Raw genomic sequence first — 27,735 nt, 5'->3', positions numbered from 1 at the left:
AGCATGTTTACCTTTGAGATACAGCTCAGGTGTGCATTACAAATAGACATACGGTAAACAGAATGACAAATTTGGAAAGTGAGAAATAATAAGAAAAATATATTTGTTAAGAAAAACATTTTCATAAATAAAACTTCAGAACCTATTTTAAACCTATTTACAATGTAACAGCTTCATATATACAGCTCATAAAAAAGCCCAGAAATCAAAGTAATAAATGACCTAACACTGGAGTTTACTTTTAAAATGGTTCTTTTTTTTCTCTTCCTAAACGGTTTCTTGCTTGTCCTGAAGTATAATAAAAAGTTATATACTTTAACAGTGAGATAGAAGCAGCTAACTTATTATTATACTACAGTAATGAGTTATAAATATGAATAAATAAGTTCATTTATTTAGGAAATAGTTGGTGGTGTTTTGGCACTATACAATAAACAACGTTTTAAAGAATTAGCATATATTAGTTGACAGCTGACAACTGAACAATGAATAATATGTTCATTATTCTCTTGAACAGAACAAAAACAAAGAAGATTTATTGCATAGGATTATAAGGTCCCAGCTGAAAACTGTACTCTGATTGGAGTTGATTAAAATCTTAGCATTAGTAAGAGAGTGACAAAGCTTTCCCGACAATATTTTGATGTTTTGTACATTACTATCAAGCAAATCATGAACTAAAAAAAAATATTAACAGGAAATTATTCTTCTTCAGGATGTTCCAGACTCTAAGGAGTTCCTAAGTGGCCTGGAAAAGTTAATGTTCTCCCTGTTTCCCTAACATTAGCGGAATGTAACAGCGTATCTGCAAAGCTCTACTGAAAGGAAAGTTTTAAGTAAAATTTTAGAATAACAGTCCTGAGAGAAAAGTATATTTGAATTTTTAAAACAACATTTTCCTTTTCTCCAGTATACTCATCTGAGGTTCTTACATTAGTTAATTTCCTAGTTTGATTTCTCTACAGCATCTCAGCAACTCAGGTTGTTTGAGTTTTGTACATGAAATTCTCAGACAAAACATGGGGGTGGAATTATGAGTTCCATTAAGCATTCCTAGTTTTCAATTTAATAAAACTCACCAGAAAACTGCAATTTGTTATCCAAAACTCTACTCCAAGGATTGGTGATAAATACTGGGCAGTAAGAAAGCCCAAGTTTGAAGAAAAACAAGTTTTATGCCATCAAGAAGTACTTAGAGGAATATTCATATCATATTTTGACAGAAAACTCAATGAGTAGATCAAAAATTAGGAAAAAATATGGCTAAGATAATCTTTGGAAGAGAAAGGAGAGGCTGAATTCTGGGCGGGGCTTTGATATCAGTCTGGGGGAATAGAGGAGATAAGAACAGAGCAGATAGTCTTGGCACAGCAGTCAATTAAATAATCATGTGAATAAGAAGATGCTCTCATTTTTCACCATTCTGGTTTCATTTCATATCTTAATTCAAAGAAAGTAGCTGGTGTTTTTTGATAGTACCACAATTGTAGGTACTGTATCGTTGAAGAGTTACTTCCAGGTGATTTTTTTCTCTGTCCTAGCCAGGGCTCTTATCAGTGCCTGATTTCAATGCTGAAATGCTGCACTATCAAAATTCTGTCAGAGATAATTTTGTTTAGATAGCACTCCTGAAGAGGGTATTGTGAGATAAGGTGTTTGCTTGAAAGGGAGAAGAGAGTGAAGAAAGGCCAAAGTAAACTGAGGGCTAATTTAAGATTTATTTAGCCTTGTAAACAATATTCTGCAGATAAAATCCCAGCTACAATAGTCTTCCTTTATTCCTTCAAGGAGAATTAATCACTGCCTTGATTGTTCCTAAACTGCTTTATTCATGCTTTTCTAATAGTTTTATCATACGTCTGTCTCCTATCTATCTATCTATCTATCTATCTATCTATCTATCTATCTATCTATCTATCTATCATCTATCTATCATCTATCTAATCTATTGATCTATTCATCCATCTACCCTGCTACATTATAAGCTTCCTGAGGATAACGACTGTCTTTTTTATCTTAGTATCCCCATTATCAGAGCTTGGCACTTAGTAGGAACTCAATCAATGTTTAATGAATAAAAATGAATGGAATGTTTGTTTTACCTGGCCTATACGCTGGAGTATTATCTCCAGTATAAAGTAATGAGTATAAAATACTGTGATAATAGCTGAATAGAGTTTAGTCACCTAATTCTTTGATTCTCTGTGGTGGGTATATGCAGTGGTGTGCTGGTATATGTTTAACAACCAGCTATCCCAGGGAAAAAAAAGTAGATTTACAGAGTTTGCTGATTTCCAAGGAATAAATACTCCCAGCATAGCTGATTTCAGGTTACTAAGCGGTCGCTGAACGCAGAGTTGGTGAACACCACTAAGCGTGGGGTTTAGGAATACATACATACATTGTTTGTAGGACTCACCAAGACTCCTTAGGAGAAAACGAATAAGGGATAATAACATATCATATCTGTATATTGCCCATCCAGTGAACTTTTGTGAAAAATAAAACAGCAAGAACAGCTTAAGGTAAAAAAACCCACAAATGTAGAAAAGGTAGCCATTAACCTCAGACCAACACTTACTAAATGGCCAACTGTTGTCTTTTGGTCTGAAGGACATTTATAAAGTTAACCATTTTTCCTGGAGAATTTGTACAAGAAAAATTATTGCTAGTAGTCCATTATGACGTTCCCAAAGGCTTGGCTCAGTGGGAACTCTGCTTATTAGTAATCAGCTGTTTCTAGAGAAATATCATCCTTTACTTACTTCCATTGATTCCTCACAATTTTCAGAGCTGGAAATGCCAGTTTTGCAATGGAATCCCAGATTTTAGGTTACTGCAGAACTCATGCTTTTGCCTTTAACAAATGCATTTACCACTTTGCTCCTCAGAACCCACAACTCTTCGCTTATTCTAATCTATCATTTACTGACACTGTTCTCAAAAATAAACAAAAACCACCAAAACATCCTAATTTTTCCAGCCAGTAGAATGTTTTCAGTTTTCTTCTTTCTTGATTTTGCTATTACATCTAATGTCGTTAAAGTCCTTCTTGAAACTTTTCCGTAATGGCAGCTCAGATAATGTCACTCATAGTTTCTCCCTTATCTCCCGGACCATCGTTAATCTCTTTTGCTGGCTTCGCTGTCCCTAACCTGATTTTAAATTATATTTTCCCAAAATTTCAATCTTTAGCCCTATTTTCTTTTCACTACACACATTGCCCCAGGGGAACCTAATCCATTATCTATCATCCATTTTAATTATTAGGTTGGTGCAAAAGTAATTGCAGTTTAAAAGGTTAAACATAATTGCAAAAACCACAATTACTTTTGCACCAATCTAATACAATGTAGTGACTAGTAAATCCTTATCTTTTGCCCTCACCTTTCTCCCAACCTTCTGACTTGTATTTCCAGATTCTAACGGGGCATTGTCCATGTCATTTTGCAGGTATATCAAATTCAATATGGCCAAAACCAAATTTATTCTCTTTCACCCCAAGCCAGTTGTTCTTGTATCTCCTATATCCCCACTGTTATTTACTAGGCTCAATATCGAACTAAAACCTAGAAAATTTGTGAGTGGTCTTTGACTTCTCCAATATTCTCCATTCTAATCAGTCATGAATATGGGTCACTCATTTTATGGAAACAAATATCCCAATTTTTATTTATTTGGGGCTTATGAATGGGTCCTTGGTCTTTCATTGATGGTAACTAGGGTCTATTACACCTATTTATTTATCACAGTTGCTCCCGAATGCCTACCAACATTCTTTCTCCCCTTCTTTCTCTAAAGAACCCAGATACATTTTGGTGATTTAACAACAACAACAACAACAAAACAACTTCATTTTCCAGGATCACTTATAGCTAGGGTGACCATTTCACTTGAGTCTGGCCTCTGAGATATAAGCAGGAATCTAGGGATTTGGAGAAAGCTATTACTTTTAGGTTCCCCGTGGGATGACTCATCTGGTATGGCCATTTGCCTTTCTCTCTTCACTTTTCTTTCTGATGGGAGGTTAAACATGAAACTAGGGGTGCAGTAGTCATTCTGTGACAATGGGGATGAATATCTTACTCTAACAGGGAGCAGGAAGACAGGGAGCTTGGCTCCTTAAACAGTAGTATCAGCCCTGCTATTTGGATTCCTTGTTTGTGAAAAATCAATAAAAAAATTCCTTATTTATTCAAATACTTTTGTAAGGTGTTTTGTTGTTATTTTTACATCTGAATGCATAAATCTGAAGGCAAACCTGAGTGATATACCACTCATCCTGTTCTGTGTCAGAAAAATACTTTCTGACCACATGGTAAAAAGGAACAGTATTTAATCAGCAATATTGATGAAAACCATAATGTAGTCATCTAATTTTCATGATAAGAGGCAGTATATGATAATGACTATGAGATATAGAGTTGAAAGATATGAATGTGTAACTGTTCTTAGACTTACTGGGGGGTATGTCACCTTGGACAAGTCTCTTAATTTCTCTGAGACTGATGTGTGTTTTAAAAGAGATCATAGGTCTTGACACAGTACATAAATATTAGTCATGATAATAATTAGGTATAATCCATGCTGATTCTAAAGAAGCTCTAGATTGTGATATTCAATTTTCATCATCATTTGTCTATAATCTCCAACATTTTATCTTGACTTGAAAAAAGCTATGAAAACTTTATAAGTAAGTTCCTAATTCCATCTCATTAAATAAGTAATTGTCCTTTGACATCAGATTTGTTTATTTACTTTGGGTAGGCTAACGCCAAACCTGACTTGGAAATTCAGGGTTTTTTATTCTAAAAGCTGTAACCTGGGTTAGTTTTTATAATTATGTTTATACTTGGCATCAAGAAAAGTCAGACCAAGGAATGTAACAATCCATGACCATAACACTAATAAAGATTAAAATTTGAATAGTTTTTATAGTTTACAATCAACTTTCAAATATTTTCTATATCATTTTATTTTCCCAACATCTAAGACTATTATTTTTAAATTTACAGATGTGTATTAATATCTAGCCATTTATTGATTTAGATGCTATATAAGATAAATAATTTTTTTCGTTTTTAACAGCTTTAGTGAGACTTACATTTATTTCATGCCCTTTATTATTCAGTTATATCTCAAATAAATGTAATCTGAAATTTCTGTCTCAGTCAAGAAGTGTTCTCAAAATCTGTTCTTCCCAGACTCTAAAATGTATTAATAACAGTATCTCATTCTGATATACATAATATTTCATTTATATCCAAGCCCAGTAGAACAGACTGTCTGCAGCTACCATGTTTCCCGAAAATAAGACCTACCTGGACCATCAGCTCTAATGCGTCTTTTGGACCGAAAATTAATATAAGACCCGGTCTTATTTTAATATAAGACTTGGTATAATATAATATAATATAATATAACATAACATAACATAATATAATGTAATACCGGGTCTTATATAATATAAAACCAGGTCTTATATTAATTTTTGCTCCAAAAGATGCATTAGAGCTGATAGTCCGGCTAGGTCTTATTTTTGGGGAAACACGGTGGTCCAAACCAACATTATTTTTCCAGAAGAGAAATGAGTCACTCACTGTGAAAACACTTACACCATTATTATGACTAACTACTTCTCTAAGCCCTTAGATTAGAAACCCAGCAAGAATTAAGAAATGCCATAAAGAAACTCTCCTTAGTTATAAGAATTCCTGATACTTGGTCTTTTGTAAATATCTTTAAATGTTATATGGCTTATCATATGATTTTTGTATTTTTTAAAGAATATTTGTATTTTTTATTAGGATATAGGGTAGAGATATTACAGATATTGAGTGGTAAGCTATTTATTTCCAACAGAAATAAAACATGAGAACACAACGTTAGAATCAAGGTCCTGGGAAATTGAAGCAGGTAGATAAACAACAAAAATTAATGGATTGGGAATATGAAGTGGGCTTCCCTTTCAAATATTAACACTTTAGAAAGTAATAGAGTAACTCATGGTACTTGTATCTAAGAGAATCAGGGTAAAATAATAGCCTGACTAACCACATAGTATTGAAAAACCTGAAAGGGACAGAGAATTTCATTGACCCATCAAATTCAGGCATAGAAATAATTACATTCTGTTGAAAATCTAGAAGAGACCCACTACTCTTATTCCTGTGTGAAAAGACAGAGCAGCATCAGCTGGGTTTGCATTACAAAAATCGCTTGGGATGGAGCCAATCCTCAAAACACGGCAAGGAATAACAATTATGTCTTGCTTGGACTACAGCAATAGCCTCAGAATCGGGCTCCTTGTCTTTAATCTCCTTTTCAAATGCATCTTAAGTATACCATTAGAGCTATCGTCTCAAAACACAAATTTGCTCACATTGGGGACTTCTTTAAAGCTCATGAGTGTAAAGAACGTTCTAGATTTTAACTGAGTAATTTAAAGCCCCCACAATCATGTCCCTGTCAACTTTTCCATTACCTTCTAATATGTATCCCAAAGTGTTCTCTATTTCCGTTCTAAAGAACCACTAGCTGTTCTTAAATACGGCTTGTACTCATATTTTTCTGTAATTTGCTTAAGCTCTCCCCTCTGCCTGATATGTCCTTCACCTCATGTTTATTCTGCAATGTATTCCCAGATTTTTCCAAGCCAAATGAATATTTCTCTTCTAATTCTTCCTTCGCAGAGTTTACTTTTATCATATCACTTAACACAGCCTATTTTGTATGAGTATTACTTATGTACATGTGTTTCCCTCATTTGATTATGAACCCTTAGACTGGAAGGATTGTACCTCCTTCCTTCCTTTCCTCTCCCTCTCTACTTTTTTTCATTTCTCTTTCCTTTCCTTTACCTCTTCCTCATTCACTCAGTTCGTTATTCTACTGTCATTCATTTGACTGTTTCTTTGGCATTTTTTTCTGTTCATGTTCCAGAACCAAAATCCAGATTTAAAGTTGACCAGCTTTAGAAACACCCCAGGATATAGTTCTGAGTTGCAGAAAAGAGAAAGTTACTAAATATCCCAAGATTGCAAGATATGTTCCAATATACAAAAGAGGACTCATATAACTACTCTTTGTCTAAGAAAAAAGCCCGGGAAAGGTATTTGGTGCTGAAACATACTTTTAGCTATTCACTCATCAATGAGTCATTATTGTCAAAAAATTACAATATTTTAAAGTCAAAAAAATTACAATATTTTAAAGGTGAAAGTGACATTGGAGAGGATATAATCTAGCTTCCTCATTTTATAGATGACAAAACTGACAGAGAAGTTGAGTGAATTGACTAAGATTGTACAAGTATTAAATTCTTTCTATTTCTTTTCATTTAAATTTTTTTTGTGAACTATAATTTCACTCTTAATGGGATATTAGGCAAGCATATTTAGAATCTAAGCAATTTCTTTATAAAATATTTACATATTTTTTTCTTCAAGAATGTACTTCAAAATAAAGATTTTCTTTTCTGACATTTTGAAAATTCTATCTAAAATGATATGCATAATCAGAATACAAAACCAGCATGAAAATAACACTACAACACTGCTTATAACGGTAGTTGAATAGATTTTAAACAAGTGAAACTTTGAAATAATAAAAAACAATACCATATAAACTAACTTGAATAAAAAAGATGTTTTATGTCCTACTGAAATAACCCTTTTATACTGCATTTAAAATTTAGGTAAATTTTTTTTTGTGTTCGGGGATATAAAATGGGCTTACATAAGAAGCAACATATTCTTATATGACTGTACCCTGAAGGCTGTTAGCCTTGCTGTGAGTATTTCTAGTCATGAAAATGACCTGAAAAGGGCCAATTATAAAATCACTGTCATTTGCTCTGTTAGTTCGGAAGTTGTACTGAGCTGGTGGGTTTTGGTACATCCATCAGAATGGAGTTCAACTGTCAGGTTTTTTCAAATTAAATTTTATTTTTTTGTTACCCCTACCTGACATGTTATAATAAATAATAAATAATAAATATAACTACCATTACTGGGCACCCCCATGTGCCAGGTCAAGTTCTATACTCTCTTACATGCAATATTTCTTTCCCCTGAAGTTCTTTCTCTCAATATATAGATATATTTCAAGGTTAGCTATCTTATTTCCACATTGGTATATTATTTTAGAATCTTTAAAACTGATGAAATAAAAGCTATAAAAATTCCATGCTTAGGAAAACATAAGTAAATTTGTTTTGCTAATAAATAACACCTGCAACCTTTTCAACTGAAGAAAAATTACAATAATGTTTTGTGCTTATGAACAAAGCTGTTACATAATGAAACTGTAGATATGTTCAAGTTATAATTAGGCAAAATAAATTGAAATTATAAATGTGTATGGGTCCACACTGACTGATTGCCCTAACTGACTAAGGTTTTGACTTAAGTGGTGATTCAAACTTAGCTATCAATTATTTCATGGAAGTAATAGACAAAAACATTATTCATATAAATTTATTCTCTAAATCAAATTATTATGCCATAGATTAATTTAAAAATGTATAAATTCAATCATTTGTGAGATTACATGTAGTAGAAAGCCTGACAATGATCAGAGATTACTGAATCAGTGAATGAGACAACATTAGATGAAGGAAATGAAATACAGAAAATCTAGTTCAAACCTAATTTTAAAGATTAGGTTATGAGTTTAAATGATTTGCTTAATTAATAATGAGGTTGCCTGAAACCCAAGTGTCAGTAGTTTTTCAATGCAGCCTCCAGAGTACCATATATTTGTGTAGCACTTTATAGATTATAGGATTCCTTCAGTTTGTACACAGAAAAATGTTGGGTTGTGAAGAACTACTGGGCAATTTATCAAAAGACTTATTCACTTAACTGGTAGAATAAAAATTAGAACTCAAATCTTCGAATTGTTTCTCAGTATTCTCTCTATTATGATTAATTAGACAGAAACCAATAATCATATGCCCATTAGAAAATCTGCTTTTGACTCTTAGGCAGTAACCTACCCATACTTTCTCCTAAAGTTCACATCTTGTCCTTATCTTGGTACAAGCTTAACATTCACCTCCTCTAAAACTTTTCCAAACACATGCTACCCCTGCCATTCTAGCTTCCTCTTAAGTATCCATGTACATATTTATTTATACAAAAAAAAAATCCCACTGAATATTTATTACAGCCGAAGCAAAATACTTGCCACTGGAGAGACTACAAAGATAAATAAAATATAGTCCCTATTCTCAAGAAGTATATGCTTTACTATAAAAGATAAGAAATAAGCAAATAATCACCATATAAAACAGAAGTATTTTAGGAGGTGATAAATGCCATGGGTTCAGAACATATAAATTTTCACATCTCTATTGTTTTGAATATTCTTATTCTTTGTATGTCTATACGTAACCTTTTAGATTATATGAAATCTGAGTTGGAAAGACTGTTTCTGCCCTATTTATCACATTTTTTTCTTCTTTATTTCCCATATCCTCCTGATTCTATAAAGCAAGAGCTCTCTCCCGTCGGTGACCAATATCATTCGTCCTTACTTCCTCTGCAGAGTATTCTAGTTGTTAGCAAGCCAGCAACTCTGGAGGCTTGATGAAAGCAACGGTGAATGCATAAATTTCCTTTTTTTGCTAGAGGTCAAAAAAAAAAAAAAATGTTTCCCTTGTGTGTTCTTAAGCAATGCACAAGAAGAAATTATGCTGTTGGTAACACCAGCTATTGTCCATAGATTAACCCTTTTAGCAGCAGGTAGTTAAATGTAACTTATTTAAAATTCTTTCTTGTGTCTATTTTTAGTAACATTATATTTACTAAAACGGGCAAAATTAAAATTTCTTCTGTAATTTTATAGCATTCTATAACATTTAAGTTGCTGTCTTAATAATCTCAAATGACTTCATAATTAATAAATGTCTTTTTTATATTTCCTAGCCTGATATGTGGTTATATAGCAGGAGGTAGCAATTCACAAATACATGTAAAGAAAAAGGACACATGCTTAAATGTTAGCATGAAATTATGGATAAGAAAAGCATGTTTATATTGAATGTGGTTCTATGACTAAGAAAAATAATTTAAAAAATGAACCTGCAAACACAAAGCTAAATATATTTCATCTGATAGGATGTGAGAAAGTAGTTTAAAAAAAATCAAAAGAGAAAAGTAATAACACTTTAAGAAATTAAAAAGTTTGAAACAATATTAGCTAGTTACCTTAAAATCAGTATTCACATTATAATCAAATATGCTTTCATAATGCATTAAAGTGATAATTTAAAAGACCACTAATTACTTTGTAAAGATGTTATGGCTGAACTGTGTACCCCCAAATTAATATGTTGAAGTCCTAATTCCTAGTACCTCAGAATGTGACTATATTTGGAGAGGCAATTAAGGAAACGTTAGGTCATATGCGTGGCCCCAATCCAGTATGACTGGTGTCTTTATAAGAACAGAAATCTGGACATAGACACACACAAAGGGATGCTCATGAGAACACAACAAGTAGGCAGCACCTGCAAGCCAAGGACAGAGGTCTGGGAAGAACCCAAACCTGCCAACACTTTGCTCTTGGCATTCTAGCCTCCAGAAATGTGAGAAAATTAATTTCTGTTGTTCAGTCTACAACAATCTCTGGCATTTTGTTATGACAGCCCTAGCAAAGTAATATAAAATGCTAAGAAAAAAAAAACAACCCTAAAGTTGGAAACTTTTAAATTCAAAGATTAATCACAGATAAAACTATAAAAAATTTAAATTCTGTGAAAATTGTTTACCATTAAGTTTTTAACTGGAGATCTTTAACATAAAGCAAGGTTCTTTGTACCTATAAGGCAAGAAATAATGAATAGTTGTTGCTTCCATCAGCTAAAATATGGAGGAGAGAAATTCTCCTTTCGCTTAGAGCTTTAGGGAGTGTCTCTGTGTGTGTGTGTGTGTGTGTGTGTGTGTGTGTGTGTGTGTGTGTGTAGATATAGATAAATTATGTGAAATATTATTTTATCTCTCTCTTTATCTTTAAAATTGAAGTATGTCCAGCTTGCCAGGGAGTAGAAATGGTAATAATAATAATTTTGGGTACATAAAAATTTGACTAAATTGGTAAAAATAAGACAACCCAAATAAACTTTAGACTTCAAAAATTATCATTAAGTTTTACACTTTTCTTCCCTTTCCATCCACATATTTTTAGGATTACCTTAAAGATATACTTATATACATCTACTAGATTATTTATGGCAACAAATATAGACCTGAATCCCCAAGGATTTTGGTCAGAGCAAGTTATCTTTTGTAAAAAGTTTTTCTTTTTCTCCTTTATCATCATCACCACCATCATCACCATCATCACCATCATCATATTACACTAACACTTAATTATTCCTTATTATATTCCAAATTCTACTTAAGATATATATGTATACATATACATATTATACATAAATGTATATATATATATATATATATATATATATATTTATATTTAATCTTGAAAAGAATCCTATGAGGCAGGTACTACTATTAATTAGCACATCTTACAGAATAAGAAACCTAGACACAAGGCTGTTAAATAACTTGCCCAAGGTCATACAAATAGCAAAAGAAGGAGGATCAGAACCCATGCAGTTTGGTTCTCGAGGCGACTTTTAATAAGACTTTCTGCTGTCTGTATTTAATCATAATCACTAAAAATAAATTGGAGAGTGATTAGCAACTACCTATATATCTCTTTCTTACTGTAATCAACACTTCAGCAGTTGTGCTGTGAATATGACTGCTACTGTGGTTACAATGCACACCAACAGCAAGAAGTTATAATTCCAACAGCTCCTCCTCCCTTGATATATTGATCATCCCTTCCGTTATCTTAATGATAAAGGAAGAGATTATATAAATACATATAGAAAATTTTTACTTTCTTTAAAATTCTAGTTTCATGGATTTTAATAAAACATAAATGAGAAATTTACCCTTACAAACATCAGTAAGGAAACAACCACAGATGAGAGAAAATAGGATATAAAGGCCTTTAAAATATGATTTTATCTGATTTCTTTTTCATTTCAATCTACCTCTCTCTTTTAATGAGGCTATATAGCCATTTGTCGATTTTGCAGGTGGGACTGAAGATTTTTTAAATCAGGCCTTCATAAAGATTACCATTCTTATCTCTTGCACTTCTAGGGCCATATTGTATATTGCTGCTCTTACTTGCTAGTTTAATAACCTAGATTTTAAAATCTAGTTCTTTCTTCATAAATACACTTAGTAAAGGAACAAGCATAGAGTGATGTAAAAACAGTGCACAGCAGGTTACTAGTTAAATTTAGGCTTGGAGGTAGGTTGGCTGGCTTGCTTGGGTAAATAGCCAGTCTACAGGGCTGTGGCCTGGTTTCAGGCCAGGAAACAATCTGAAATGTGCAATGCTTCATCAAAATGTATCGTCAGATCGCGGGGGGTGACGTGGGGAATGTAAGAGGTGTCAGCAGCACCCAGGACTCAGCACACTTTTTCAGAGCCAAGTCTAGCAGTAAGAACGCTTCTGGGTAATGTAACCGGTCTTTTTTTTCTCCCTATGTTCCCATAGCGCAAATTTTAAAAACTTCTCTTAAGATTTTGCTATAGAACATGAAGCTATCTGATTGCAGGGTTATGTAGAAATAAACACAGAAATAGAAAAATTTGATAAAGTAGAAGTTTAGAGAAATGGTATGTTTTGTTGAAGAAATCCAGGTGCAGCCACTGGCACTCTCTCTGGCATCTCCATCAATAAGTGGTAAGATTTCTTGACCTGGTTTGGGATGGATACTATGAGTAGGTGATCTTAATTCTAATTTTAAAAAATGAAATCTTTCTGCTGGATATCTGGCTAGACTAAACCTAGCAGGAATTTTTTGAAAATCTAAATCTTGCCTCTGTTCACGAAACAGTAGACTGCTTATTCCAAGAAACGATGTTTCACTATTTCTATGGAACATGTTAACCTACTCCTGGAGGACTTTGCAGGGTAGAGATTGGGTTACTGAAATCACTCCTGTTAGTCTTCTCCTGCTCTATTCATCAGATGATTCCATGTAATACTGGTACTGTGGTGTTTTATGTGAATACCGGGTTCTCTCGGTAGCTTGAGAACTGATGCTGCTGCAGCTCTTCCTGCAGTGGACACGAGGCCTAGCTAATTTAACCATAAAGTTACTGGGCTGTTGTATGCTAGTAGCAACTGAACTTTTCTGCTGAGGCAAAAAAATAAAAAAATACAAAATAAAATAAAAAATTCAATCACTGCTGTAAACTTAAAACATCTTTCATTTCTTCACTTCTAATAAATAGTACCTGTATTTTCATGTATCTTCTTAGTAATTTGTACAAGGCCACCTAATCTACATATTAAAATTTGCTTTTCATAAATTTAGTGTTTCAGTTTTCAGATCCGTTTATGACACACTGCTTTTAACAAGTATTACTTTTTAAATACCCACACCCATATGTGTACCTGTTAATAACAGGCTCATTTAATGTCAACCTTGATAGCATAATTTCTTAATTTCAGTAATTTACTTTATAACATTATGTTCCAGTCTCCTTTTATTTTTTTTTTAAATCTCCATATCCCTTGAAGAGTCACAAATTCTTTCCCCCTAAATTTGATTCTTTCTTTTAGATCTCTACTGCTTGAATCTCCTTGAGAATAAAGGAAAATTCAATAATATTTGAGCTACACTAAAATCCTTTTCATTAGAGCAATTATTTCTTTTCAACCTCATCATATTCATTTCTGATGCCTATAATTACATTTACTGTTATAATAATTATAATGAATATTATCTGCACCACTTATTGAGCATTTTACTAAATGCTAAACCATTTATATACATCAGCTCATTTCATTCTAATCATTGCCCCATGAAATAGACCTCAAAGCTCTGTTTAATAAAGAAAAAAACTATGACTAAAAGGTCAACCTATCCAAAACCACCCAGGTCGAGTTTGCTTGACTCCAAGCTGTGTTTCATCTCGCACACTATACTCGTATGGCTGCCATGTTTTGATGATATGGGAGCCTTAAAGTACTCCTGACTTACAAATATCAAACTTATAAACAGCCGCTATATGGACACTGCTAATGAGCCCCAATCTGTCTCCCCTCTTCTGGTGGCCCTACTGCCTGTGTCTTCAAAGTCAATTTAAAACACTAAAGGTGGGTGTTTAATGTGTATTTCAGTGTTGAGAAGAGAGGAAGTTCTAATAAAGGGAAAATACCAAAAAAACTGTCTTTACCTGTCTGAATTTTTTATATTGATTTGGTCTACAATTCAATCATGTGAGTTTTATTTCTATCTACAAGGCTTTTGTTAAAAAATGAAACTATTTCTGTGTTTTATTATTCATATTATAATAAAAATTATTGTAGTTTGACTGCTTTCCTTCTACTATGTCTCTTTGAAATTGGTGAATAGGTCCTTAAAAGACAAAAAGCCTGGGTGAAAAGGTGACATGTGCATAGGATGAGGCATGCACAATGAATGGAGGAGAACTCTTTTCCTTTCTTTTGCTATATTGTCCTCTGATCCGACAATACTAACTCAATCTATTTGATTATGGGTTAAATGGATTTGTTTGGACTTCTGGTCCACATTTGAAAAATTCTGAGCAATTTATGGGCTACATTACTTAATTCTATAGAGACAAGTAAGAATACAGCTATACATGCTATAACAAGGGTAAATATTTTTGTGATGATTTTGTGGGAACATTACCACCATTTTAAAAAGTAAATTGTTTCCACAGAGAAATAAGCTTTGAGTTCCAAATAAATACAATACTGTATCAATGAACTGTAGAGCATTCTATGTTGAAATGTTATGGGTTGTCCTTTTTAAAAATATCTTCTGGAATCATTTACAAATATTAAATGAAGCTAATTTAAAAAAATAAAGATCATATATTTAAATAAACATCAAATTCTACATATTAATTTTCAGATATAATACACACATTGTTTGATTTTCAATTACTGCTAACTATACTAATTAATCATTATATAATTCTCAGAAGGGTAGTTGGTCTATACTGAATTATAATTTGTACTGTTAAATTTAATAGACAAATCACATTTTTCTGAACAAATGAAGATATTGGTTTCATAGAAAAAAATAAAAGTTGATCCTTAAATTTTTTCCATGGGTAGAAGAGATGAATCACATTTAAACTGAGAGAACACAAATAGGTATGAAAGTTAAATTCTGTTTTGAGGGAAAATCCCCAAGAAATCATCCACTGATTAAATAGGAATTGCATCTGCACATGCCTTTTGTTATTCATTACATACAGATTCTCTGCTTTCAAATTTCCTAATATGTTTAAAATATTCTTAGAAAGACAGTAATTTAATAGCCATGGCTCTACGGACGCTTTCAAAGTGAGTTACTAAAAACATTTTTGTTTTTAAATTAGTAAGAATTGTTTACAATTATTAGTGTAGAAGACTTGAGAAATTCAGGGAGGCAATGACTTTAAAATGTGGAATGTGTAGTTAAAAAACATCACTTCAGTAATACTCAAGTAGATTCCATACTCAAGTAGATTCCATCAAAGTTTCTTAACAGCTTCACTGGTATTTCAGGAATATAGCTCAGAGGTACAGCATATGCTCCATATGTTTGATGCTTGAGATATAATCTCAGTTATCTCAAATTTGAAAACAAATTAGCTACAAATAATACTTTCCATGACTTAGTGGCTATGCAGTTTTGGGTAGATTACTTAACCTTTCTATACCTTTGTTCCCTCATCTGTTAAATGATTTTTTTTCTCAAGACATTAGTTCTAAAATATTAAATTATATGGCTCAATAGCAAACTTTTAATTGGCCCTTGCTATCAAAACAAGGAAGCGAAAATGAAAATATAAGCTAAATATCCCTAATTAAAAAGAGAGGGATGATGTTGAAAATTTTAATCCAAGGAACTGTTTGTATGGAAATTGATAACGAAATCTGCAAACCCCCTTGACTGATAAAGAATCCTCTATAATTTTCTCTTTGATCTCTGAGAGAGGAAGATCAGCTAAGGATGGGGGGGAGACAGGTCACCAAGCAAAGAGAGGTCCACATCAGCAAATGGTCTCAGGTGGAACAAAACAGGCAGATGTGTTTTGGACCCTTTTAGAAAGTTGTTCCTTAATGACTTGATTACATTTTTGGTTAAGGTGAATGCATAACTCTAGCAATAGAAAACAGAATAAGTATTTGATATCCAAGTGATAGGATTTGTTAGAAACTGTGAGAGGCCCTGGAAAGGAGTCAGATCATACATTCTCAGTCTCCATTTTTTAATGACATCATTCATCATTGGTTTCTAAGCTAAAATTGTAACTGCAGAAGTCAACTCATTCAGTGACCTTGTAAATTCTACAAGCAGCTCACCTTAGAGCAGTTCTCAAACTTGAGTCTACATCAGATCACCTGGTAGGCGTGTTGAAACACAGGGACCTCACCACAAGAGTGTTGCTCCAGTAGGTCTAGAGGAGGCCGGAGAATTGCATTCTAAAAGTCCTTAGGTGATGTTGATACTACTGGTGGGAGCACTCTTTGAACACTGCTGCCTTAGACAATACCCAGGAAATTACATTGCTTAGTATAATTAATCCATTGCCAAGACTTAATTATTTTCTAACCTAAAAGTTTGAAGCCTCAGCATTCATTTATTTATGAATTGAAATGGAATCGCAACTTGTTTTTCTAAAAAATAGTAGTCAATCCTCCTGTAAGAAATTTCTGTCATGTATCCATAAGCAGAATCATTGGTATTATTTCTAAGAAATTTGTTTTTATTGTAGAAATTTTGTAAATCACACAACTGACCCAGTTTCCCTTTCTGCCTTTGCTGATTGTTAGGACGCTTATTGACAAAGTATATGCCCCACATGTAGCAGGGGTACAGGATCACACACTAGGCATTTTATTCATAAATTTTACCTTGTTTTGTTGACTTCATTTTCCCTTGACATTCATTTCTTCATTGACAATATTAATGAGAGTATTATATGTATTTAAAAAAATCATCTACATTCCTTCCTGAAATATAGTGGGATATAGATAAATAAAACAAATTTGTGTTCTCAAAGACATGTTTACAAAAGTTTTAATATCCTATTTTATTAGGACTTAATGCCTTGGTCCTTGGATTATATAAAATAAATAAATGAGAGATTAGAACATAATATATGCCACAAAAGATCAGGCCTATCGATTTAGTACTAGGCAGAAATACCAAAAAAGTAACTGGGAAGGCATGGATATCATTTCTGACATCAAGCTCAAAAGGTTAGGGAGGTATCTGAAATATTATAAAATTACAAAACTATTTTTTACAAAATTCACTGAACCTATCTGAAATTATTTATATTTTCATTTTAGAGAAAGATTTCTAGAAGTTTAGAACCTGGTGAGTAAAGGCAAAGCTATTTTTGCTTTTCTTAAATTTACCTTTCTTTTAGCTTTAGCCTTTGCCATCTACGGTACACCAGAATTCTGTGATGAACAATCCTATATTCACCATGTCAGTGTTCATGTGATTTGGGGAAGAGACTGGTATTTTGGAAGATGATGCTGATGTAAGAATCTCTGCCTTCTCTAGGATGTACAGCAGAGAAACTAGAAACCTGTGGTACCTATAACAGATGCATATCCAACACGGCCGGTTATGCTTTACTTAAGTCATGACTTTACCAAAGAAATGGAGTACAATGGAGAGAAACTGAAGATTTAGTAGGAAAGAATAGAATAGACCAAGAAATCCAAACTTCTCTCTAACACACACATACACAGACCATGAATATTACATGATTACAATGATTAAATAACTAAGCCATAGAGCATGTAATAACTGAATGTTAAGAGTAAGTTTTGCCATTGTCATTCTTTTATTAAGTTTTAAATAGGTACACTACAGCAAAGTCTTTTCATGACTTTGGCATTGAATAATTTCATGAACCTAAAAATGTTTTGAAAATATGAAGGCAATAAAGAGCAAGAGCAATGAAACAATACTTTTTCTTTTCTATCTTGATAAACCTCATACCTCAGCTTATTCCCAAAAAGTAGTTAGAAAAGAGCTTTACTAAAAAAACTTTTGACCTTACAACTCCTCCTGAGTACACATATTTTGTTCCAGTAACTCATTAACAAACTAGATTAAAATACTATAAAATAAAAAATAATTATATGTGTAGGAATACCATAATAAGGTAACAGAAGTTCTTCCTAAACACTTTTGAAGGTTTTAAGGCCTTTATAGGTTTTATAAAATGAAAAATTTCTAAAAGATTTGTTTTTCAGATCATTTATCTCCTATTATTATACAATGATTTTTAAAAATAAGGCAAATTCTATACCTAAAAGTTGGTATCCAAATACATTATAAATTTTAGCATTTAATAATTTAATAATATCATGGGGCCACTGCATTATATGTGCATGTCTGAGTAATCTGTATTCACCTTTTTAAGAGAATCTAACGGTTTCATATGATTAACTGATTATCTTACAACTTTTAAAAAGAAAAATGTCTTGCCTTCGAATGGTAATCTTGCTCCAGTCTGGGATCTGATCCGGCTACCTGTTTGTATTTGTTAATTTTCATTTGGCGATTTCTCTCCTCTATATCCATAGCACCTATCGAGTAGAAAAAAACCCATACAATTAATGTTCAGTTCTTATTTCTGAGCCTTACTTACAGGATGTATAAAAGAAGAAATGCTAGGCTGATAAATTACTGTCATACAAGGTAGTAAGTACAATTTAAATGCACTATTTTTAGATTTATTTAAAGTATGCAATTTGGCAAATAAAAGCATGATTATTAAATATGTAAAATAATTTTAATCTGAATAAAATGTAAATGAACTTAAACAGTAGACAGTAGACAACAAATCTTCACTAAAGAGAAAACACTTTGTGGTACATGTAGGTCAAGGAGAATATATTTGACAGCATATAAATTTGACAATAGTATTAATATAAGAACTTTGGCTTGCAATTCATCAAGACTTCACTTACTTACTGGAGAGAAGTTACAAATTTAATTGTTTTCAAATACAATTTTACAATTGCATTTAGATACTATTATCATAAAATTAGCCCATATTTAGAGTAGGTTGCCCACATACATGTGAATGTAGTTATCAAGATCTTTTGATTCAAACTTTGTAGAACTAGAGTCAAGAAAGTGAAACGTAGAATAATAACCCTCAGAAGATACCATGCCAGTAAAGGCATAGAGTATTACTGAAATCATTAAATAAAAATAAAAAAAAATGAACGGAGGCGAGAAAGTGAGATGGTAAGCCTATTACAAAATGAGATTAATACTCTCTATAACAGGTGGCTACCTCAAAACACATCAATTACAGATATCAAGAGGGCTTTAAAACTTTGGTTAGAACAAGAACTAAATTCTGGTAGGAAATCTTAGCTAACATAAAAAAATGCTCTAAAAGTATATTTATGATATTTATTAAAGAGATTTTATAGAAAAATTCCATTTCTCATAAATAAGAGTAATGTAAAAACAAAATCTCAATTGTATACTGGAAGTCTACAAACAGAAAAATAACCATAGCTGAGTAGGCTCAAGTGGGTTTCTATAATAAAATGTTGTCATGTAAATTCACAAACACTGAGTGTAGGTAGGAATGTAAACATACACATACATAGCCCTTGCTTAAGATCATAACTTTAAAACTGCAGTAAAGATATCCAGATAAAATTGTGCTACGCAAAAATAGGTATTTTAATACTTGAAAAAAATCTCATCATATACCTGATAATTCTTGATAGTAACAAATCTATCAAATTCTTGATAGAAATCAATTATTTAAATAAGATAAAAAGGGAAGAAAATGTTTTAAAGAGGAATAAGAAAATCTTGAATAAAATAATGTAGATCTTACATTAAATGACCTCTAACGGCAAATTTATATCAGCTATTCAATAAAGTGAGGCAATTGGTTCTTTTTAAGAGTCACATTTTAATAATGATTTGATTAATTAGTTATGTATCAAATTTTAAAACAGGGTATATATATGTCATGTTAATATAAATTGAATGATACATAAAATCAAGTGACTGCCTCTGTGCTATGAATGTGGAATACTGTCAAGTATCATGTCTATTAGTCGATTAAAACACAATTTTGAAATTGTTTGCACCTCAAAAGATATTCTGAAATAAATATCTTTTGTTTATTTATATATAAATATATTTTGTTTTATTCTGAAAATTTTAAAAAATGTTTATTTTCTCCAAGGGCAAGGGAACAAAAAAGCCATCTTGGCATCACACAATTATGTGTACTGAAATAATATTTTCTAAATTGAGAATGTGGGACGTTTCTTTAAAAAATGTTTCATTTTGATATCATAATTAGACAAAGATTAAACACATTATATATATACATATATAATATATATATACACACACATACAGGTATATACGCATACATACATATGCATTTTCTAATATTTAGACTATTTTCTGCACATCACCTTCTTATGAAGCTACATTAAATTCTGTCTGATTAGTAGGTAGTGAATAAGATATATACTGGCAGGAATTGGCAAACTTTTTCTGTAAAGGGCCTGACAATAAATATCCTAAGCTTTGCAGACCACATGGTGTCTGACAAAACTGCTATTATAACATAAAGGCAGCTACAGACAATGCATACACAGATGAGTGTGACTATACACTAATAAAACTTTATTTACAAAATGAGCAGCGGGCTGAATGTGGTCTGTGGGTCTGTTTGCCCACCCCTGTGTTAAAGCATATTGGTTTAATACTGCTTTGCAACAAAAGCCTTTCTCCTTAGCAATGGTTTAAAGATTTTGTACAATCAAGTTTATGATTCTCTCTCAGAATCATTTATGTTTAATAGGTAACGGGACGGGGGGGGGTCTAAGAAGGATATTAATCTGTATTTGCTATAAGCAAACAAAGATGCAAATAGAGTGATATAACCATTTAAATAGTTATCAACTAAAATTCCAATCTCCAAACAAAAGTCTCAACTCCAGGCTCAAACATCATCTACAGAAACCAATGAAATCTTAAGGGACCACCTTAGTGAATATACAGTCAACAAACTTGGGTAGATATACTTTTAAGTTAGAGCTTTAAATTCTCCTATGAGTTTAATCCTTAGGACAAACAGTAACCAGATATGACTCTCTCTAAAATTTTTTGGCTCCTATGAAGTCTTCCATTACTTTCCTACATTTTTATCAACCTATTCTCATAAAGAAAACACTCCACAAACAATAATATCTTTAGAGAGGAAAGTATCCTATTTATAAAGAGATCCATCACAAAGGATTCTTTACCAGCAAGTTGATTTTTCTTTGCTGGTCCTTTTCTCCAATGAAAATAACCCAGAAATAATATTTTCAATAAAATTATTTTGATTTCAACCAAACTCAGTCTTCTTGTTTCTTTCCCCGAGGAATGAAAACCAATTTAGAGGAACCATTGCAATTAGAAAAGCTGTTCACTATCTGGTTGGGGAATGGAATATGTAATTTCTAAACTTTCAACCCTAATGCCCAATGTTGTACTTGTATAAAAGCAAAATAAGTAAAAGTGTTAAAGAGGCAGGTTTTTGTTCAATCCCCTCTCTTTCAGATTTATACTTCAAATTTGCATATAAAGGGTCCTGAAAGTTCTACAATAAAGAATAATTATTTGATCTCAGAAATCTCACCCCACCTATTATCTGTTAATATTTTGTGATAATAACCTCAAAAATACATTGTAAGAAATATTAGCTTAAAGGTTTAGAGGATACATTTATCTAAGAATTTCTAAAATTCATTTTCTTATATGTGATGATACTATGCTTATCACAAAAGACATCTTAGTGGTTTGATTTGATTTTGTAATTTGAGCATGCTACAAATTTAGTCATTATGTGTTCCAAATCAAATTAAATATCAAAACATTTTCAAATTATAATTAAAAATGTCTAATAGGACAATCAAACTTCTTGGACAAACACATTTACAAGAAAAGTTTGCATGTCTATTTATTGAGGAGATAATCTCTTTTAGTGCATTAAACTGTGAAAATCAAGTTGTCTCTTTCCCAATAATATATTTAAATTATACAATGCTTTGTTTTTTCCACTCTAAAAATTTTAAGTCAGGAAAAAAAAAGTCAAATGCAGATGTGCTGGAATCGATACATATCTCAAAATGTGTTTTTCTCAGATTGGAAGCTCCTGGTTCATTCTCTGTCACATAATTTAAACAGTCCAATATTTTGTTGATCCTAATTGAATGTGTTTCCTAATATCATATCACATATTCTGTAAGCCATTTATTTTTATATAACCCACTTGAGAGTTTTACTTGTTCTTAAATCAATATGTCTAAATCAGTCAATGGTTATTTTGAACTTAAAAAGGACTATTTAATGTGTGCAGAAAGTTAAAGTCATAGTTATAACATTGGTAGGACAATCAAGTTAAAAAAGGGTACAAGTGGATTTTGTATCCAGAGATGTAGCTGAAAACGCCCAGATAGAAGGGCAGCAGCCAGTGATTGCTTAGTTTTCACTATTGACATGTGTGCTGCAATGATCATCAGTACACCTGCAGTGATTTCTGTAGTTCACTTCATGCAGTATTAGTTTTGCTTGCTTTTCCAAATACACACACACACATATATACCCACTCTTAGGGTTCTAAAGCAGTTTCATACCCCAAACTTCTTTGAAGCTGGGACACAGATTTGGCAGTAATGCAATTCACAATGAAGCTAAACAGTAGTGATCAGAATATGGCAGGACTGCCGATTTTGTGATCTATCTTGTGACCTTAAATAAAATGTTCAAATCTGGGGATTTTAAGGAAAAAAACCTCTTAAGCCTACTATCAAAGCTGAAAGAAAGAACCCTGAAATTCAGGGGGGAAAAAAAGAGAGAGAACCTAACATTACAGACATTAAGAAAGTCTAAGATTAGTAATCTTATTTAACTGCATCAGTTAGTACCCCAAATTCTTGTGGTTAACTTAATGATTTTTTTAAAAATCCTTCCTCCACTCAACCCATCCTTTTCTCCTATTGCTATATAATTTTTTGGCTTAAGGTAAAAAAAAAAAAGTCTTCCTTTAACTGAGATTTGAAAATTTAATTAAGTGGCTGTTTTATGAGGGTTTCTGATAAAAATAATATCTGCAATTCCTTTTTCTTCGATTATTATATGTCTTCACACAACTAAGATGTGCCTTCAAATAATCTGAGGTTACAAAACAAATTTATTAGTTCATTTTTTTAAACAAAAAATATATCAAGAAATTGTGCAATGATCATTAAACATTTGCATTTTATAATTGGATTTATTCTGAATTTTATTTTAAAAGGTACAGTTTAAATTTGTTTCCCACTTAAATTTAAGAATTAAAGACATTTTGCAATATCAAGTTTTAATTAATAGTGAAGGATTTCCAACAAAAACTATTTTCTGTTGAACCAACCAAATAATTGATAATACAAAGTGTAGCTTTAATAATTCTAATTGATTTTCAAATACATATAAAAATAATAAATTTAACCTGAACATAAAACTAAATATTACTGAAGCATTTTTCTGGTTGAAGCTAAAGAAGTATATTAGTTATATGGTAGAAACATATTTTTTAAATTAACTATTTTTTACCAAACCATTGAGAGGAAAGAAATTACATTTGACTAACTACCCTATCGAATCTTAGTTTACAAACTTTTCTTCTAAGAAGATACAATGTAGAAGAGGCACAGAACAAAACAAAAGATTTAAGACAATAGTGATGAGAGTGACAGAAATAATATTTCAAATGAAAAATTAAAAGGGCCAAATTCATGTAATCACTATTTAGGTATGTACCAAACTAAAGGCAGTAAAAAAAAACACGGTATAATCAGTGTGGAAGCTATTTGCTCATCTTGAGGTGACCTTTACACAGGATGTTTATTTTTTTATGTTTATTTTCTAGACTCAGTAGGATAGTCTATAAAAACTACTTATCAATGTCTTCCAATAACCGCAAGAATAAGAATAGAAATTGTTATAATGACTCAAGATAAATGAGTCTATAATATTTTGTCACGTTATAATTTTATTTTTTAAGGCAGTGCAATTCAAAAAGATTGTCCTTGATTTTACTGAATATTTTAACCATTTTTTCAATATCTGATAACTGTGAAAAAAATTTATTTTTCATACTGATAGTCACACACTAGCTGTTGACAAAAAATTAGTGGTCATTTATACGAATGATCACTAAGTACCTGATGTACAATGATAAGAAGTAAAAAAAAAAAAACCCAAAACAACATATTTGGTACTGTGTATCAAAGGCTTTACAATGGTCATATTTTTTAACCTGAAATTCCACTCCCCAGGGACGTTCCTAAAGAAATAAATCAATGTGCAAAGCTGTACATACAATTATATTAATTGCCCCATTGTTTCATAGCCATGAAGGCCTGGGAAAAGAAACTCCAAATGTCCAACAATAGGGGGTTAACTGCATTTCTGGTGTATCTACAGAATGCTATGCATCCCCGCAAAATGATAAGTAGGGTGTGCATGTACATTCATATAAATTATACAAAATGTACTGCAATTAGTAATTATAAAACAGATTAAATGGTAGATATAGTACTGTAGTTTATAAACTATAATTTAAAAAGCTATATATTCATAAAATATATACGCACATAACCTATAAAAAAGACAGATGGAATAAAAAAGATTTAAGAGTCATACACCAGAGTGTTAAAGTTATCACTGGTTATTAGAAGTGTAGTGCTATTGTGTTTTTACTTGGGTTAAGATAGAGTTTATAAAATATCCACAATGACTATACATTATTCAGAAGAAAAATGTTATTTAAAAAATAACACAAAATGTTTGTGAGAAATAGGACAAATTATCGAGTTTGAAAACCTTATATTTTTTGTTATGATGTGATAAAAGTGCTTTGGAAATAAATGTTAAATAATTTTAAAACCGCAATCATTCATTACTTAATTTATCTTATGGACATATATTTATTTTTAAATAAAAGCATTTTGATGTATTAACTGAAAATGGTTTATAATAAGATATCCTTCCAAATGTGAAAATGTGCAGATCTTTCCAGTTTTTATGAATATTAATACAAAAAGTGATCTGGCATGCTATAAAATTTTCCATATTAGTTTTTGCAGTTTTGGAATTGAAGATACTACGCAACAAAAATTTTACAAGTTGTTTTAAAGTGATTTCTTCACAATCACTTGCCTATAATAAATTTTTTTGAAATTTTATACTAAATTATATACTAGAACTTCATTAAAAGTATACTTTGTTAGCTAAATTTTTTACTAAAAATAGACGTAATGCAGAGAATAACAAATATTGGAACAAGCTAAATTGAGAAAAAGTATGAAAGTATTTTGAAAAAATTATAAATTACGTACCAAATTACTTGTATATTAGTACTAGGGTAAACAGAAGCATTTTCTTTTAAAGTGTAAACAAAATCTTAACTGTGCAACTAAGATACACAAGTTTTGAGGAATACTTACTTCCAAATTAATCAATTTTGTGGATTTGTCTACTGTGCTCATTAGGAACTGACACATACGGAATGAAATAAAATATAATTCGATTTTGTTTATAATGTATTTGCTTATAAGATGATCTTTCCTCCCAGGAATCTAGGTAAACTGAACTTCATATGTGCCCAAGTGAAACATGAAATTAAATGAAATATAAAAGATCTAGAAAGTTACAAACTTGTACTACATTGAGGCTCAGTTATGAGTTATAGTCCTTTGAATTACGTTCTCAGCCTTGACAATCTATTTTAGATATTACGGTTAACTGTTACTCTTCGCGGTCGTTTCTCTATTAACTCTTTGTCATATTCTTTAAACAATACTTCAAAGGAGATGCTATTGACAAATTTCATAGACTACTTTCACTATAGACAAAAGAAACATATTCAAACTACTTTAGGACCTTAGTTATTAGGCGTGATCTAGTGATCTAAGGAAATAGAGTCCCCAAATTTAGTGTAATGGGTACTCTTACAATAGATAGTATTAAAGAAAATCTTAAAAACAGCACTGGTTTAAAGATAAGAGACAAAACTTGGGTTCGAGTCTTGATTTCACAAGCCCTGTAATTGTAAGCACTTCATTTCACATTTCTGGGCATAAAATTCATAACCTGTAAAATGAATAGTTTTAGACCAGACACTCTTTATGATTCCTTTTGCTAAATAACTCTCTGGTTGGTTAATTTTGAAGCCAAATGATATTTAAGTGTTTGTTCTTTTATATTGTCATACCTATTTCATTAATGTAGATAATCAAATTGTACTAAAAATTCTTACTGTTTGCCCTGGTACTGCATTCATTAAAATTTCCCTTACAAAATATTTGTGTGTGTGTGTGTGTGTGTGTGTGTGTGTGTGTGTGTGTGAATGTGTGTGTTTGTGTACAGAGAGGCTGGGAGTGGAATAAGATGAAGGAAGAAGGGAGGGAAGGAGAATGACAAGAGGGAGGGAAAGAAGGGGAGAGAGAGAGAGAGACAGGTAGAGAACGCATGTGCCTGGGAGAGACAGAGAGATAGACACAGATTGTACTGAAAAGTTCATTAAATCAGGATATTTGCACAGGAAAAAGAATCATAAGTGTGATCTAATCTAGAACAATCTTTTAGACCAGCTAAAGTGTAATTGTTTTACCTATATACATTTTCTCCCAGGTGTACAGTGACATGCGTAGGAGAAAATGCTAGTAACTTTCTAACAACTTAGTTATTTTTAACTTGTTAAAAATATCTTTGAAAAAACAAGGTATATTTTAGAGGATAATTACATTTTAAAATGAAAGTCCCTCACAGAAAGAATACAATGGTTAGTATTAAAATTGCTTCTAAGAAAAAGTACAAAAACCATTTATAAAAATACAAACATGAATCAGATTCATTAGGTTAATAAACTAGTCCCCATATGTGTTAAGCACTTTGGAATATTTTACCTTTTTCCTGATGGCTAAAATCTACATTAAGATCCACAGAGTAGCACGTATTATTACCCTGTGTATGTCTTGATCCCATCTTATTATGTTTTAGTCTGATATAATTATCAAACACCACTATGTCCCACGTTTGGGGCCTAATTAATGTAGCTGTACTTCAACACATCCACTATTACATGTATCTCCAGATTTCATGGAAGGTTTGAAAGGATCATAATAAAGACATTCAAATGCATCTTTATATTCATGTTTGTTTAGAAATAGAAATTTAAATATACTTAGAAATGTTGACAATGTTGTTTAAAAATCACACACAAAAAAATCCATCAGATAAAAACTGAGATAAGACCGATGCTGGAAAAGAGACCCATATAATTTTTCTTATGTACATTTCAAACTTATAGTAGAGAATACTCATGCTGTAAATAAAAACATATCTGTTTGCCTTATGTAGCAATAGTATGATTAAAAGGAAAGATGTATTAACTTTTATTATATACTTGTAATTTTATCCATGTTGGCTACATAAATATTTTAGAAAATGATACTAAAATTTTTCATTAAGTTAGGATTGCCATTAAGTTGGGGTTATTTATAATGAGAAGAGGAAATACTTAGCTGCTTAAATATCAATCTGTTCTTCTTTCTCCAAAAATGCTAATGATG

General features: G+C 31.7%; 1 protein-coding gene across 50 annotated transcripts in view; it reads right to left on the bottom strand.

Annotated features, from left to right (window-relative positions):
* The window catches only part of RIMS2 (regulating synaptic membrane exocytosis 2), a 605,364-nt gene that overhangs the window by 132,368 nt on the left and 445,261 nt on the right, over positions 1–27,735 (bottom strand). For 35 of the 50 annotated variants that reach the window (XM_033125918.1, XM_033125932.1, XM_033125958.1 and 32 more), the window contains one exon: positions 18,572–18,672. The exons of the other annotated variants lie outside the window; for them this stretch is intronic. In XM_033125918.1, the coding sequence (XP_032981809.1) occupies positions 18,572–18,672 (101 nt within the window). The remainder of the gene's footprint in view (positions 1–18,571; positions 18,673–27,735) is intronic. 50 annotated transcript variants of the gene reach the window in all.

This window comes from Rhinolophus ferrumequinum, chromosome 14 (genome assembly GCF_004115265.2).
Source record: "Rhinolophus ferrumequinum isolate MPI-CBG mRhiFer1 chromosome 14, mRhiFer1_v1.p, whole genome shotgun sequence".
NCBI classification, from domain to species: domain Eukaryota; kingdom Metazoa; phylum Chordata; class Mammalia; order Chiroptera; family Rhinolophidae; genus Rhinolophus; species Rhinolophus ferrumequinum.
This window is presented reverse-complemented; position numbering and strand designations above follow the sequence as displayed.